At 36.1% G+C, this 14,666-nt stretch overlaps 1 protein-coding gene across 2 annotated transcripts in view; it reads left to right on the top strand.

Annotated features, from left to right (window-relative positions):
• Nucleotides 1–14,666, top strand: part of LOC144450414 (receptor-type tyrosine-protein phosphatase gamma-like) — a 111,134-nt gene that overhangs the window by 39,884 nt on the left and 56,584 nt on the right. For both annotated transcript variants that reach the window (XM_078141128.1, XM_078141046.1), the window contains one exon: nucleotides 875–963. In XM_078141128.1, coding sequence (XP_077997254.1) covers nucleotides 875–963 — 89 coding nt within the window. The remainder of the gene's footprint in view (nucleotides 1–874; nucleotides 964–14,666) is intronic.

The following is a 14,666-nucleotide window of genomic DNA, read 5'->3' as shown; positions in this document are numbered from 1 at the left end:
TTTCATACATCAAGTATGCAATAATGATTTTAGCCCACAACGGGGACAGTGTAGAGGGGGCCATAGGAATGATGCATAAGTGTCTAGTCTGTGACAGCCCTCTCTCTCTAATACTAATAGTGTAATTTCAACCAACCCTGACTATGTAGAGGTAAGGTTTCTATTCAGACAGTTATTTGCTCTAAAATTTGGAAATCGCATAGGTACCAACAAGGATGAATTAATATGTGGAAAAAAATTGAAATCATCACAATCTTTATACTAATTATAGTTGTGTCATTAGAGAAGTGCTATTTTCTATTTTTATCAAATTTATTTGATATTTCTGATAGTTTTTGACTTCTTCTCCAGTCAGATTGCTTCGATAGTTTGTGTACATGTCCCATGGGTGGAGTCCATTCACATTTGTTCATGCCAAATTGATAGGAGTCATTTCTATTTTGAGTAGGTTTTTTTTTTTTTTTTGTTTGTTTGTTTGTTTATTTTTTGTTGTTGTTTTGTTTTGGGTTGGGTTTTTTTTTTTTTTTTTTTTTTGGGGGGGGGGGGGTATTTTTCGTCAAAAATGGTATTTTCAGCTGATGGCGAATACTTACATTACTCAATTTCAAATGAAATAATGAATGTACAAACTGATATACTTGTAAGGTACCATGAATGTACAAACTGATAAAGGTGTTGTGTCTGTGTCTGCATAATATGTTGATGAAATATGATATCATCAACATTTCTATGTATTACATAGATCAGGACTGTTATGCCATGTTTGGTCATGGACATGAAAACCATGCATCATCATCAGTCACATGAGGGCCCTGTTGACTTAAGAAAGAATGATTGTCATGACAACAAATGTTTTTTTCCATCTTTCAATTAGGAAGAGTTGCCATGCCAACCATTATTACACAAGAGCTGATACACAGTCTCAACATCCACCTGTAGAACTTGGACTCCCTGATTTAAAAAGTAAGAAATTTCATTCTTAATTCTCATTAAGCAAAATGAATTGTGTGTGTGTGTGTGTGTGTGTGTGTGTGTGTGTGTGCGTGTGTGTGTGTCTGTGTCTGCGTCTGTGTCTGTCTGTGTATGTGTCTGTCTGTGTGTGTATCTGTGTGTATGGATGGGTGTGTCTGCGTACGTGTGTGTGTGTGTATGGCTGGGGGTATCTGTGTGTGTCTGCATGCACGTGTGTGTGTGTGTGTGTGTGTGTGTGTGTGTGTGTGTGTGTGTGTGTGTGTGTGTGTGGATGGGTGTGTCCTTAGTCAAATTGGCAGCCAAAAACTGGCTTTAAACTGGCCGTACTTTGGCTGAGTTGATCCTGAATGGCTGCAAACATACATAATGTGGCTGAAAGTTGGCTACATATTTAAAAGTGGCTGTTAAAGCTGAAATATGGCTGCAGGTGTATTTGTCAATTTGATAGAAATTGTAGATGTAGAATGGATGAGATCCATAATATATATGTTCTGGTTTTAAGACAATACTGTAGGTAGTAGCCTGAACAGTAACTTGATATGTGGCATGAAGCTGTAAATTATCCATATAAAAATACAGACATGGCATTATTTCTAGGAGCTCAAGTGTCCCCACAGCTCATTTGTATATAATGTTATATTTATTCAAATTTCTGCAAGAAATAATAATGCTTGTGTGTCTCTCACTATAGTGACTGTCATTCCGAGCGTGCAACACTGGAAAACATGTGCAAAATAGATGTGCTAACTGTCAAAATAACCCCAGCTAGCAATAGTGCAGGCAATAATCTGTTTAAAGAAGGTCATGTGATTCAATTCTGACCAATGACAGCTTGTGTAAGAACATTGAGGTGTAATAATATGTGTCACGTACAAAGAAAACAGATCACATAACACCGGTTCTTTCTGATCTTCACTGGCTACCTGTCAATTACAGGATTCTGATCAGTACTACTGATGACCTACAAGGCACTCAATAACAGTACTCCTGTTACATCGCTGACTTTATTAACAGTATTAAACCCACAACTAGTTCACTTCACTCAAATTAAAAAAGTCTACTTCATGTACCCCACTGTAATACAAAGTCATATGGTGAGCATGTGTTTTTGAGAGCAGCACCAGTCTTATGGAACAGTATACCACTTGAACTTCATTCTTCATCAACTGTCGATAAATTCAATGACATCAAGACACATCTGTTTGCAAGAGCTTTCTCCAACTTTTCACATTGATCTACTATTGTTCCTGTTCAGTACCATAGAACATTTCATCGTATTGGATTTTGGCACTATGCAAATTCTTTTGATTGATTGATTGATTGATTGATTGATTGATTGATTGATTGATTGATTGATTGATTGATTGATTGATTGATTGATTGATTGAGTGATTGATTCATTGATTGATTGATTGATTGATTGATTGATTGATTGATCATAGACAACTTGAAGTTTGTGTACAGTACATATAAGGTATAAGGCAGCAAGCTTGGCTTATAGTTTGGCAAAGATAATCATTTAATTCTTCCACTTTGATGACTGGTTAATCCAACTCAAGAAAGTGTGATACTGTGAGTACCAGCTTAGTTCTGTTTAAAGTTTAGTTAATAGGATTTTCAACAGTGATTATGAGAAAGTATTCAGAAAAGTACTAAGTACAGTAGAAGGAGATCATGCATGTACATGTACTCACTGCAGCTGAAATTGTTAAATACTGAACTTGGATATTAGAGTGGAAGCAAAATGTAAGTGAAGACGATGACTGAGAACTCAAACATCACGTGACTAACAGGAACAAACATTTATTTTCTTTAGAATCTTGAGTTTGTAAAAAAAAAAAAAAAAAAAAAAACCTACAGTACTTGCTGGTTGAATAAACCATTTTATCACTGTGACTGTACATGAATAAATCTATGGCTGCAATTATAATATGCCCTGAATGAATGAATTTTCAACTGTGTCAGCATAATATATTATCACTGTAGATCGATATCCTTGCTGACATGTTGCCATGATCATTGTGGTCAAGATTGAATGATCAGATTATTATTCTGAGTTGCTTTTCTCAAAGTATAAAAATCTTGTGAACTTCAGCAGTATTTAGAAAATTTTGAAAATACCATTGCCCATTGTAACCAGATCAAATTAATCTTTATTATATAACAACATGCTATAGCAAGCATGGCAAATCATACAAAAATAACATATACAGAAATAAAGTGAATACAATACAGTCATTTAGTCAACTGCTGGAGGACTGTTTACATCAACAAGATATTTTCCAAGAGGAAGTTTATCATCAGAGGTCATTATATGCAAAAATTTACTTTTGTCATTTAAGGTATGAAAATTTGAATTATTTAATGACAAAGAAGAAAAAAGTGCCTTTCTCTCATTTGTATAATGAGAACAAAGAATTAAATGATGAAATTCATCTTCTACCATATTTTCTCAAAATTTACAGAATCTTTCATCTACAGGAATCATAGGAGTACTAGACCGTCTATCCAACTCAATTTGAATATTATAATTCTAAATTCTAAATGCAGTCACTAGTTTTCTACAAACAGGATTTTTAATTTGCAGAAGATATTTCTCAAAACCAAAAACTGTTTTAAACAATCTTAGATGTTCTCATTTTGTTTTTATCAGTACTGTTCTTCTAATGTCATTATGTAATTCCCCGTACCAAGATTTACAAAATTCTTGACATAAATTTATCATGAACCTTCTAGAATTAAACTTGCAAAGATTTGACCACATACTGTTCTCACTATATTTATCAAGTAAATTTATTATATAAATGCCCCATTTGGAATAATGCATAGAAGACATGTAAGGCTGTTCTCAATAAACCCATCTTCATCAACAATTAATCCATACCTGCCCAATAATTTAACATCAGTTTAATTACGGTGAAATTAACAGGAAAACGACCTAATTCTCCAACAATACCACACCTTGATACTTTCTTAGAAACCCCAAGTTGAAATCTATAAAAAGAAAAACTAATGTCATTAAGAAATTTTCTTTTGCTATCAGTTTCATAACCACAAACATCACAGTTGTAAGTCATGATAGATTATTAAGTGATCAAAGAGATCTAAAGCCACATCAATAGAAATACTCTCATTAGGAGAAATAGTTCTACGTAAACTAAAGAGAGCTCTCATGGATTTAAACTTTAAGTTATTGAAGTTTTGTTTAAGTTTACAATTAGCAGAAATAATGATACCTAGATAACAGTATTCTCTTACATTGTCAAGAGGAATTCTATCAAAATAAAATTTCATACCCTTAATTAATTGATTTCCTTTATTAAATACAATGACTGTTAATTTCCACTTAGTACAAAAATAATGCAATTTATCAAACTGGTTTATCCAAGCCAGCAAAGTACAGTACATGTACCTATTGCAATGATGTAACTACCTGTACCTATTGCAATGATGTAACTACCTGTACCTATTGCAATGATGTAACTACCTGTACCTATTGCAATGATGTAACTACCTGTACCTATTGCAATGATGTAACTACCTGTACCTATTGCAATGATGTAACTACCTGTACCTATTGCAATGATGTAACTACATGTACCTATTGCAATGATGTAACTACCTGTACCTATTGCAATGATGTAACTACCTGTACCTATTGCAGTGATGTAACTACCTGTACCTATTGCAATGATGTAACTACCTGTACCTATTGCAGTGATGTAACTACCTGTACCTATTGCAATGATGTAACTACCTGTACCTATTGCAACGATGTAACTACCTGTACCTATTGCAACGATGTAACTACATGTACCTATTGCAACAATGTAACTACCTGTACCTATTGCAATGATGTAACTACATGTACCTATTGCAACAATGTAACTACATGTACCTATTGCAACGATGTAACTACCTGTACCTATTGCAACGATGTAACTACCTGTACCTATTGCAACGATGTAACTACCTGTACCTATTGCAACGATGTAACTACCTGAACCTATTGCAATGATGTAACTACCTGTACCTATTGCAACGATGTAACTACCTGTACCTATTGCAACAATGTAACTACCTGTACCTATTGCAATGATGTAACTACATGTACCTATTGCAATGCTGTAACTACCTGTACCTATTGCAACGATGTAACTACCTGTACCTATTGCAATGATGTAACTACCTGTACCTATTGCAATGATGTAACTACATGTACCTATTGCAACAATGTAACTACATGTACCTATTGCAACGATGTAACTACCTGTACCTATTGCAACGATGTAACTACCTGTACCTATTGCAATGATGTAACTACCTGTACCTATTGCAATGATGTAACTACCTGTACCTATTGCAACGATGTAACTACCTGTACCTATTGCAATGATGTAACTCCCTGTACCTATTGCAATGATGTAACTACCTGTACCTATTGCAATGATGTAACTACATGTACCTATTGCAATGATGTAACTACCTGTATCTATTGCAACGATGTAACTACATGTACCTATTGCAATGATGTAACTACATGTACCTATTGCAATGATGTAACTACCTGTACCTATTGCAACAATGTAACTACCTGTACCTATTGCAATGATGTAACTACATGTACCTATTGCAATGATGTAACTACCTGTATCTATTGCAACGATGTAACTACATGTACCTATTGCAATGATGTAACTACATGTACCTATTGCAATGATGTAACTACCTGTACCTATTGCAACAATGTAACTACCTGTACCTATTGCAATGATGTAACTACATGTACCTATTGCAATGATGTAACTACCTGTACCTATTGCAACGATGTAACTACCTGTACCTATTGCAATGATGTAACTACCTGTACCTATTGCAACGATGTAACTACCTGTACCTATTGCAACGATGTAACTACCTGTACCTATTGCAACGATGTAACTACCTGTACCTATTGCAACGATGTAACTACCTGTACCTATTGCAATGATGTAACTACCTGTACCTATTGCAATGATGTAACTACCTGTACCTATTGCAATGATGTAACTACCTGTACCCATTGCAACGATGTAACTACCTGTACCTATTGCAACGATGTAACTACCTGTACCTATTGCAACGATGTAACTACCTGTACCTATTGCAATGATGTAACTACCTGTACCTATTGCAATGATGTAACTACCTGTACCTATTGCAACAATGTAACTACATGTACCTATTGCAATGATGTAACTACCTGTACCTATTGCAATGATGTAACTACATGTACCTATTGCAATGATGTAACTACCTGTACCTATTGCAACGATGTAACTACCTGTACCTATTGCAATGATGTAACTACCTGTACCTATTGCAATGATGTAACTACATGTACCTATTGCAACAATGTAACTACATGTACCTATTGCAACGATGTAACTACCTGTACCTATTGCAACGATGTAACTACCTGTACCTATTGCAATGATGTAACTACCTGTACCTATTGCAACGATGTAACTACCTGTACCTATTGCAACGATGTAACTACCTGTACCTATTGCAACGATGTAACTACCTGTACCTATTGCAATGATGTAACTACCTGTACCTATTGCAATGATGTAACTACCTGTACCTATTGCAACGATGTAACTACCTGTACCTATTGCAATGATGTAACTCCCTGTACCTATTGCAATGATGTAACTACCTGTACCTATTGCAATGATGTAACTACATGTACCTATTGCAATGATGTAACTACCTGTATCTATTGCAACGATGTAACTACATGTACCTATTGCAATGATGTAACTACATGTACCTATTGCAATGATGTAACTACCTGTACCTATTGCAACAATGTAACTACCTGTACCTATTGCAATGATGTAACTACATGTACCTATTGCAATGATGTAACTACCTGTATCTATTGCAACGATGTAACTACATGTACCTATTGCAATGATGTAACTACATGTACCTATTGCAATGATGTAACTACCTGTACCTATTGCAACAATGTAACTACCTGTACCTATTGCAATGATGTAACTACATGTACCTATTGCAATGATGTAACTACCTGTACCTATTGCAACGATGTAACTACCTGTACCTATTGCAATGATGTAACTACCTGTACCTATTGCAACGATGTAACTACCTGTACCTATTGCAACGATGTAACTACCTGTACCTATTGCAACGATGTAACTACCTGTACCTATTGCAACGATGTAACTACCTGTACCTATTGCAATGATGTAACTACCTGTACCTATTGCAATGATGTAACTACCTGTACCTATTGCAATGATGTAACTACCTGTACCCATTGCAACGATGTAACTACCTGTACCTATTGCAACGATGTAACTACCTGTACCTATTGCAACGATGTAACTACCTGTACCTATTGCAATGATGTAACTACCTGTACCTATTGCAATGATGTAACTACCTGTACCTATTGCAACAATGTAACTACATGTACCTATTGCAATGATGTAACTACCTGTACCTATTGCAATGATGTAACTACATGTACCTATTGCAACAATGTAACTACCTGTACCTATTGCAATGATGTAACTACCTGTACCTATTGCAACAATGTAACTACCTGTACCTATTGCAATGATGTAACTACCTGTACCTATTGCAACGATGTAACTACCTGTACCTATTGCAACAATGTAACTACATGTACCTATTGCAATGATGTAACTACATGTACCTATTGCAACGATGTAACTACCTGTACCTATTGCAATGATGTAACTACCTGTACCTATTGCAATGATGTAACTACCTGTACCTATTGCAACAATGTAACTACCTGTACCTATTGCAATGATGTAACTACATGTACCTATTGCAATGATGTAACTACCTGTATCTATTGCAACGATGTAACTACATGTACCTATTGCAATGATGTAACTACATGTACCTATTGCAATGATGTAACTACCTGTACCTATTGCAACAATGTAACTACCTGTACCTATTGCAATGATGTAACTACATGTACCTATTGCAATGATGTAACTACCTGTACCTATTGCAATGATGTAACTACCTGTACCTATTGCAATGATGTAACTACCTGTACCTATTGCAACAATGTAACTACCTGTACCTATTGCAATGATGTAACTACCTGTACCTATTGCAATGATGTAACTACCTGTACCTATTGCAATGATGTAACTACCTGTACCTATTGCAACAATGTAACTACCTGTACCTATTGCAATGATGTAACTACCTGTACCTATTGCAATGATGTAACTACCTGTACCTATTGCAATGATGTAACTACCTGTACCTATTGCAATGATGTAACTACATGTACCTATTGCAACAATGTAACTACCTGTACCTATTGCAATGATGTAACTACCTGTACCTATTGCAACAATGTAACTACCTGTACCTATTGCAATGATGTAACTACCTGTACCTATTGCAATGATGTAACTACCTGTACCTATTGCAACAATGTAACTACATGTACCTATTGCAATGATGTAACTACCTGTACCTATTGCAATGATGTAACTACCTGTACCCATTGCAATGATGTAACTACCTGTACCTATTGCAATGATGTAACTACCTGTACCTATTGCAATGATGTAACTACATGTACCTATTGCAATGATGTAACTACCTGTACCTATTGCAATGATGTAACTACCTGTACCTATTGCAACAATGTAACTACCTGTACCTATTGCAATGATGTAACTACCTGTACCTATTGCAATGATGTAACTACCTGTACCTATTGCAATGATGTAACTACATGTACCTATTGCAATGATGTAACTACCTGTACCTATTGCAATGATGTAACTACCTGTACCTATTGCAATGATGTAACTACCTGTACCTATTGCAATGATGTAACTACATGTACCTATTGCAATGATGTAACTACCTGTACCTATTGCAATGATGTAACTACCTGTACCTATTGCAATGATGTAACTACCTGTACCTATTGCAATGATGTAACTACCTGTACCTATTGCAATGATGTAACTACCTGTACCTATTGCAACAATGTAACTACCTGTACCTATTGCAATGATGTAACTACCTGTACCTATTGCAATGATGTAACTACCTGTACCTATTGCAATGATGTAACTACCTGTACCTATTGCAATGATGTAACTACCTGTACCTATTGCAATGATGTAACTACCTGTACCCATTGCAATGATGTAACTACCTGTACCTATTGCAATGATGTAACTACCTGTACCTATTGCAACAATGTAACTACATGTACCTATTGCAATGATGTAACTACCTGTACCTATTGCAATGATGTAACTACATGTACCTATTGCAATGATGTAACTACCTGTACCTATTGCAACGATGTAACTACCTGTACCTATTGCAATGATGTAACTACCTGTACCTATTGCAATGATGTAACTACATGTACCTATTGCAACAATGTAACTACATGTACCTATTGCAACGATGTAACTACCTGTACCTATTGCAACGATGTAACTACCTGTACCTATTGCAATGATGTAACTACCTGTACCTATTGCAACGATGTAACTACCTGTACCTATTGCAACGATGTAACTACCTGTACCTATTGCAACGATGTAACTACCTGTACCTATTGCAATGATGTAACTACCTGTACCTATTGCAATGATGTAACTACCTGTACCTATTGCAACGATGTAACTACCTGTACCTATTGCAATGATGTAACTCCCTGTACCTATTGCAATGATGTAACTACCTGTACCTATTGCAATGATGTAACTACATGTACCTATTGCAATGATGTAACTACCTGTATCTATTGCAACGATGTAACTACATGTACCTATTGCAATGATGTAACTACATGTACCTATTGCAATGATGTAACTACCTGTACCTATTGCAACAATGTAACTACCTGTACCTATTGCAATGATGTAACTACATGTACCTATTGCAATGATGTAACTACCTGTATCTATTGCAACGATGTAACTACATGTACCTATTGCAATGATGTAACTACATGTACCTATTGCAATGATGTAACTACCTGTACCTATTGCAACAATGTAACTACCTGTACCTATTGCAATGATGTAACTACATGTACCTATTGCAATGATGTAACTACCTGTACCTATTGCAACGATGTAACTACCTGTACCTATTGCAATGATGTAACTACCTGTACCTATTGCATCGATGTAACTACCTGTACCTATTGCAACGATGTAACTACCTGTACCTATTGCAACGATGTAACTACCTGTACCTATTGCAACGATGTAACTACCTGTACCTATTGCAATGATGTAACTACCTGTACCTATTGCAATGATGTAACTACCTGTACCTATTGCAATGATGTAACTACCTGTACCCATTGCAACGATGTAACTACCTGTACCTATTGCAACGATGTAACTACCTGTACCTATTGCAACGATGTAACTACCTGTACCTATTGCAATGATGTAACTACCTGTACCTATTGCAATGATGTAACTACCTGTACCTATTGCAACAATGTAACTACATGTACCTATTGCAATGATGTAACTACCTGTACCTATTGCAATGATGTAACTACATGTACCTATTGCAACAATGTAACTACCTGTACCTATTGCAATGATGTAACTACCTGTACCTATTGCAACAATGTAACTACCTGTACCTATTGCAATGATGTAACTACCTGTACCTATTGCAACGATGTAACTACCTGTACCTATTGCAACAATGTAACTACATGTACCTATTGCAATGATGTAACTACATGTACCTATTGCAACGATGTAACTACCTGTACCTATTGCAATGATGTAACTACCTGTACCTATTGCAATGATGTAACTACCTGTACCTATTGCAACAATGTAACTACCTGTACCTATTGCAATGATGTAACTACATGTACCTATTGCAATGATGTAACTACCTGTATCTATTGCAACGATGTAACTACATGTACCTATTGCAATGATGTAACTACATGTACCTATTGCAATGATGTAACTACCTGTACCTATTGCAACAATGTAACTACCTGTACCTATTGCAATGATGTAACTACATGTACCTATTGCAATGATGTAACTACCTGTACCTATTGCAATGATGTAACTACCTGTACCTATTGCAATGATGTAACTACCTGTACCTATTGCAACAATGTAACTACCTGTACCTATTGCAATGATGTAACTACCTGTACCTATTGCAATGATGTAACTACCTGTACCTATTGCAATGATGTAACTACCTGTACCTATTGCAATGATGTAACTACCTGTACCTATTGCAATGATGTAACTACCTGTACCTATTGCAATGATGTAACTACCTGTACCTATTGCAATGATGTAACTACCTGTACCTATTGCAATGATGTAACTACATGTACCTATTGCAACAATGTAACTACCTGTACCTATTGCAATGATGTAACTACCTGTACCTATTGCAACAATGTAACTACCTGTACCTATTGCAATGATGTAACTACCTGTACCTATTGCAATGATGTAACTACCTGTACCTATTGCAACAATGTAACTACATGTACCTATTGCAATGATGTAACTACCTGTACCTATTGCAATGATGTAACTACCTGTACCCATTGCAATGATGTAACTACCTGTACCTATTGCAATGATGTAACTACCTGTACCTATTGCAATGATGTAACTACATGTACCTATTGCAATGATGTAACTACCTGTACCTATTGCAATGATGTAACTACCTGTACCTATTGCAACAATGTAACTACCTGTACCTATTGCAATGATGTAACTACCTGTACCTATTGCAATGATGTAACTACCTGTACCTATTGCAATGATGTAACTACATGTACCTATTGCAATGATGTAACTACCTGTACCTATTGCAATGATGTAACTACCTGTACCTATTGCAATGATGTAACTACCTGTACCTATTGCAATGATGTAACTACATGTACCTATTGCAATGATGTAACTACCTGTACCTATTGCAATGATGTAACTACCTGTACCTATTGCAATGATGTAACTACCTGTACCTATTGCAATGATGTAACTACCTGTACCTATTGCAATGATGTAACTACCTGTACCTATTGCAACAATGTAACTACCTGTACCTATTGCAATGATGTAACTACCTGTACCTATTGCAATGATGTAACTACCTGTACCTATTGCAATGATGTAACTACCTGTACCTATTGCAATGATGTAACTACCTGTACCCATTGCAATGATGTAACTACCTGTACCCATTGCAATGATGTAACTACCTGTACCTATTGCAATGATGTAACTACCTGTACCTATTGCAACGATGTAACTACCTGTACCTATTGCAATGATGTAACTACCTGTACCTATTGCAATGATGTAACTACCTGTACCTATTGCAACGATGTAACTACCTGTACCTATTGCAGTGATGTAACTACCTGTACCTATTGCAATGATGTAACTACATGTACCTATTGCAATGATGTAACTACCTGTACCTATTGCAACGATGTAACTACCTGTACCTATTGCAGTGATGTAACTACCTGTACCTATTGCAACGATGTAACTACCTGTACCTATTGCAACGATGTAACTACCTGTACCTATTGCAGTGATGTAACTACATGTACCTATTGCAATGATGTAACTACATGTACCTATTGCAATGATGTAACTACCTGTACCTATTGCAACGATGTAACTACCTGTACCTATTGCAGTGATGTAACTACCTGTACCTATTGCAACGATGTAACTACCTGTACCTATTGCAACGATGTAACTACCTGTACCTATTGCAACGATGTAACTACCTGTACCTATTGCAATGATGTAACTACATGTACCTATTGCAATGATGTAACTACCTGTACCTATTGCAACGATGTAACTACCTGTACCTATTGCAGTGATGTAACTACCTGTACCTATTGCAATGATGTAACTACCTGTACCTATTGCAACGATGTAACTACCTGTACCTATTGCAGTGATGTAACTACCTGTACCTATTGCAACGATGTAACTACATGTACCTATTGCAATGATGTAACTACATGTACCTATTGCAACGATGTAACTACCTGTACCTATTGCAATGATGTAACTACCTGTACCTATTGCAATGATGTAACTACATGTACCTATTGCAATGATGTAACTACATGTACCTATTGCAATGATGTAACTACATGTACCTATTGCAATGATGTAACTACATGTACCTATTGCAATGATGTAACTACATGTACCTATTGCAATGATGTAACTACATGTACCTATTGCAATGATGTAACTACATGTACCTATTGCAATGATGTAACTACCTGTACCTATTGCAATGATGTAACTGCATTTACCTATTGCAGTGATGTAACTACCTGTACCTATTGCAATGATGTAACTGCATGTACCTATTGCAGTGATGTAACTACCTGTACCTATTGCAATGATGTAACTGCATGTACCTATTGCAATGATGTAACTACCTGTACCTATTGCAATGATGTAACTACCTGTACCCATTGCAACGATGTAACTACCTGTACCTATTGCAACGATGTAACTACCTGTACCTATTGCAACGATGTAACTACCTGTACCTATTGCAATGATGTAACTACCTGTACCTATTGCAATGATGTAACTACCTGTACCTATTGCAACAATGTAACTACATGTACCTATTGCAATGATGTAACTACCTGTACCTATTGCAATGATGTAACTACATGTACCTATTGCAATGATGTAACTACCTGTACCTATTGCAACGATGTAACTACCTGTACCTATTGCAATGATGTAACTACCTGTACCTATTGCAATGATGTAACTACATGTACCTATTGCAACAATGTAACTACATGTACCTATTGCAACGATGTAACTACCTGTACCTATTGCAACGATGTAACTACCTGTACCTATTGCAATGATGTAACTACCTGTACCTATTGCAACGATGTAACTACCTGTACCTATTGCAACGATGTAACTACCTGTACCTATTGCAACGATGTAACTACCTGTACCTATTGCAATGATGTAACTACCTGTACCTATTGCAATGATGTAACTACCTGTACCTATTGCAACGATGTAACTACCTGTACCTATTGCAATGATGTAACTCCCTGTACCTATTGCAATGATGTAACTACCTGTACCTATTGCAATGATGTAACTACATGTACCTATTGCAATGATGTAACTACCTGTATCTATTGCAACGATGTAACTACATGTACCTATTGCAATGATGTAACTACATGTACCTATTGCAATGATGTAACTACCTGTACCTATTGCAACAATGTAACTACCTGTACCTATTGCAATGATGTAACTACATGTACCTATTGCAATGATGTAACTACCTGTATCTATTGCAACGATGTAACTACATGTACCTATTGCAATGATGTAACTACATGTACCTATTGCAATGATGTAACTACCTGTACCTATTGCAACAATGTAACTACCTGTACCTATTGCAATGATGTAACTACATGTACCTATTGCAATGATGTAACTACCTGTACCTATTGCAACGATGTAACTACCTGTACCTATTGCAATGATGTAACTACCTGTACCTATTGCAACGATGTAACTACCTGTACCTATTGCAACGATGTAACTACC

The sequence above is a fragment of the Glandiceps talaboti genome, chromosome 1 (assembly GCF_964340395.1).
Source record: "Glandiceps talaboti chromosome 1, keGlaTala1.1, whole genome shotgun sequence".
In the NCBI taxonomy this organism is placed as follows: domain Eukaryota; kingdom Metazoa; phylum Hemichordata; class Enteropneusta; family Spengelidae; genus Glandiceps; species Glandiceps talaboti.
This window is presented reverse-complemented; position numbering and strand designations above follow the sequence as displayed.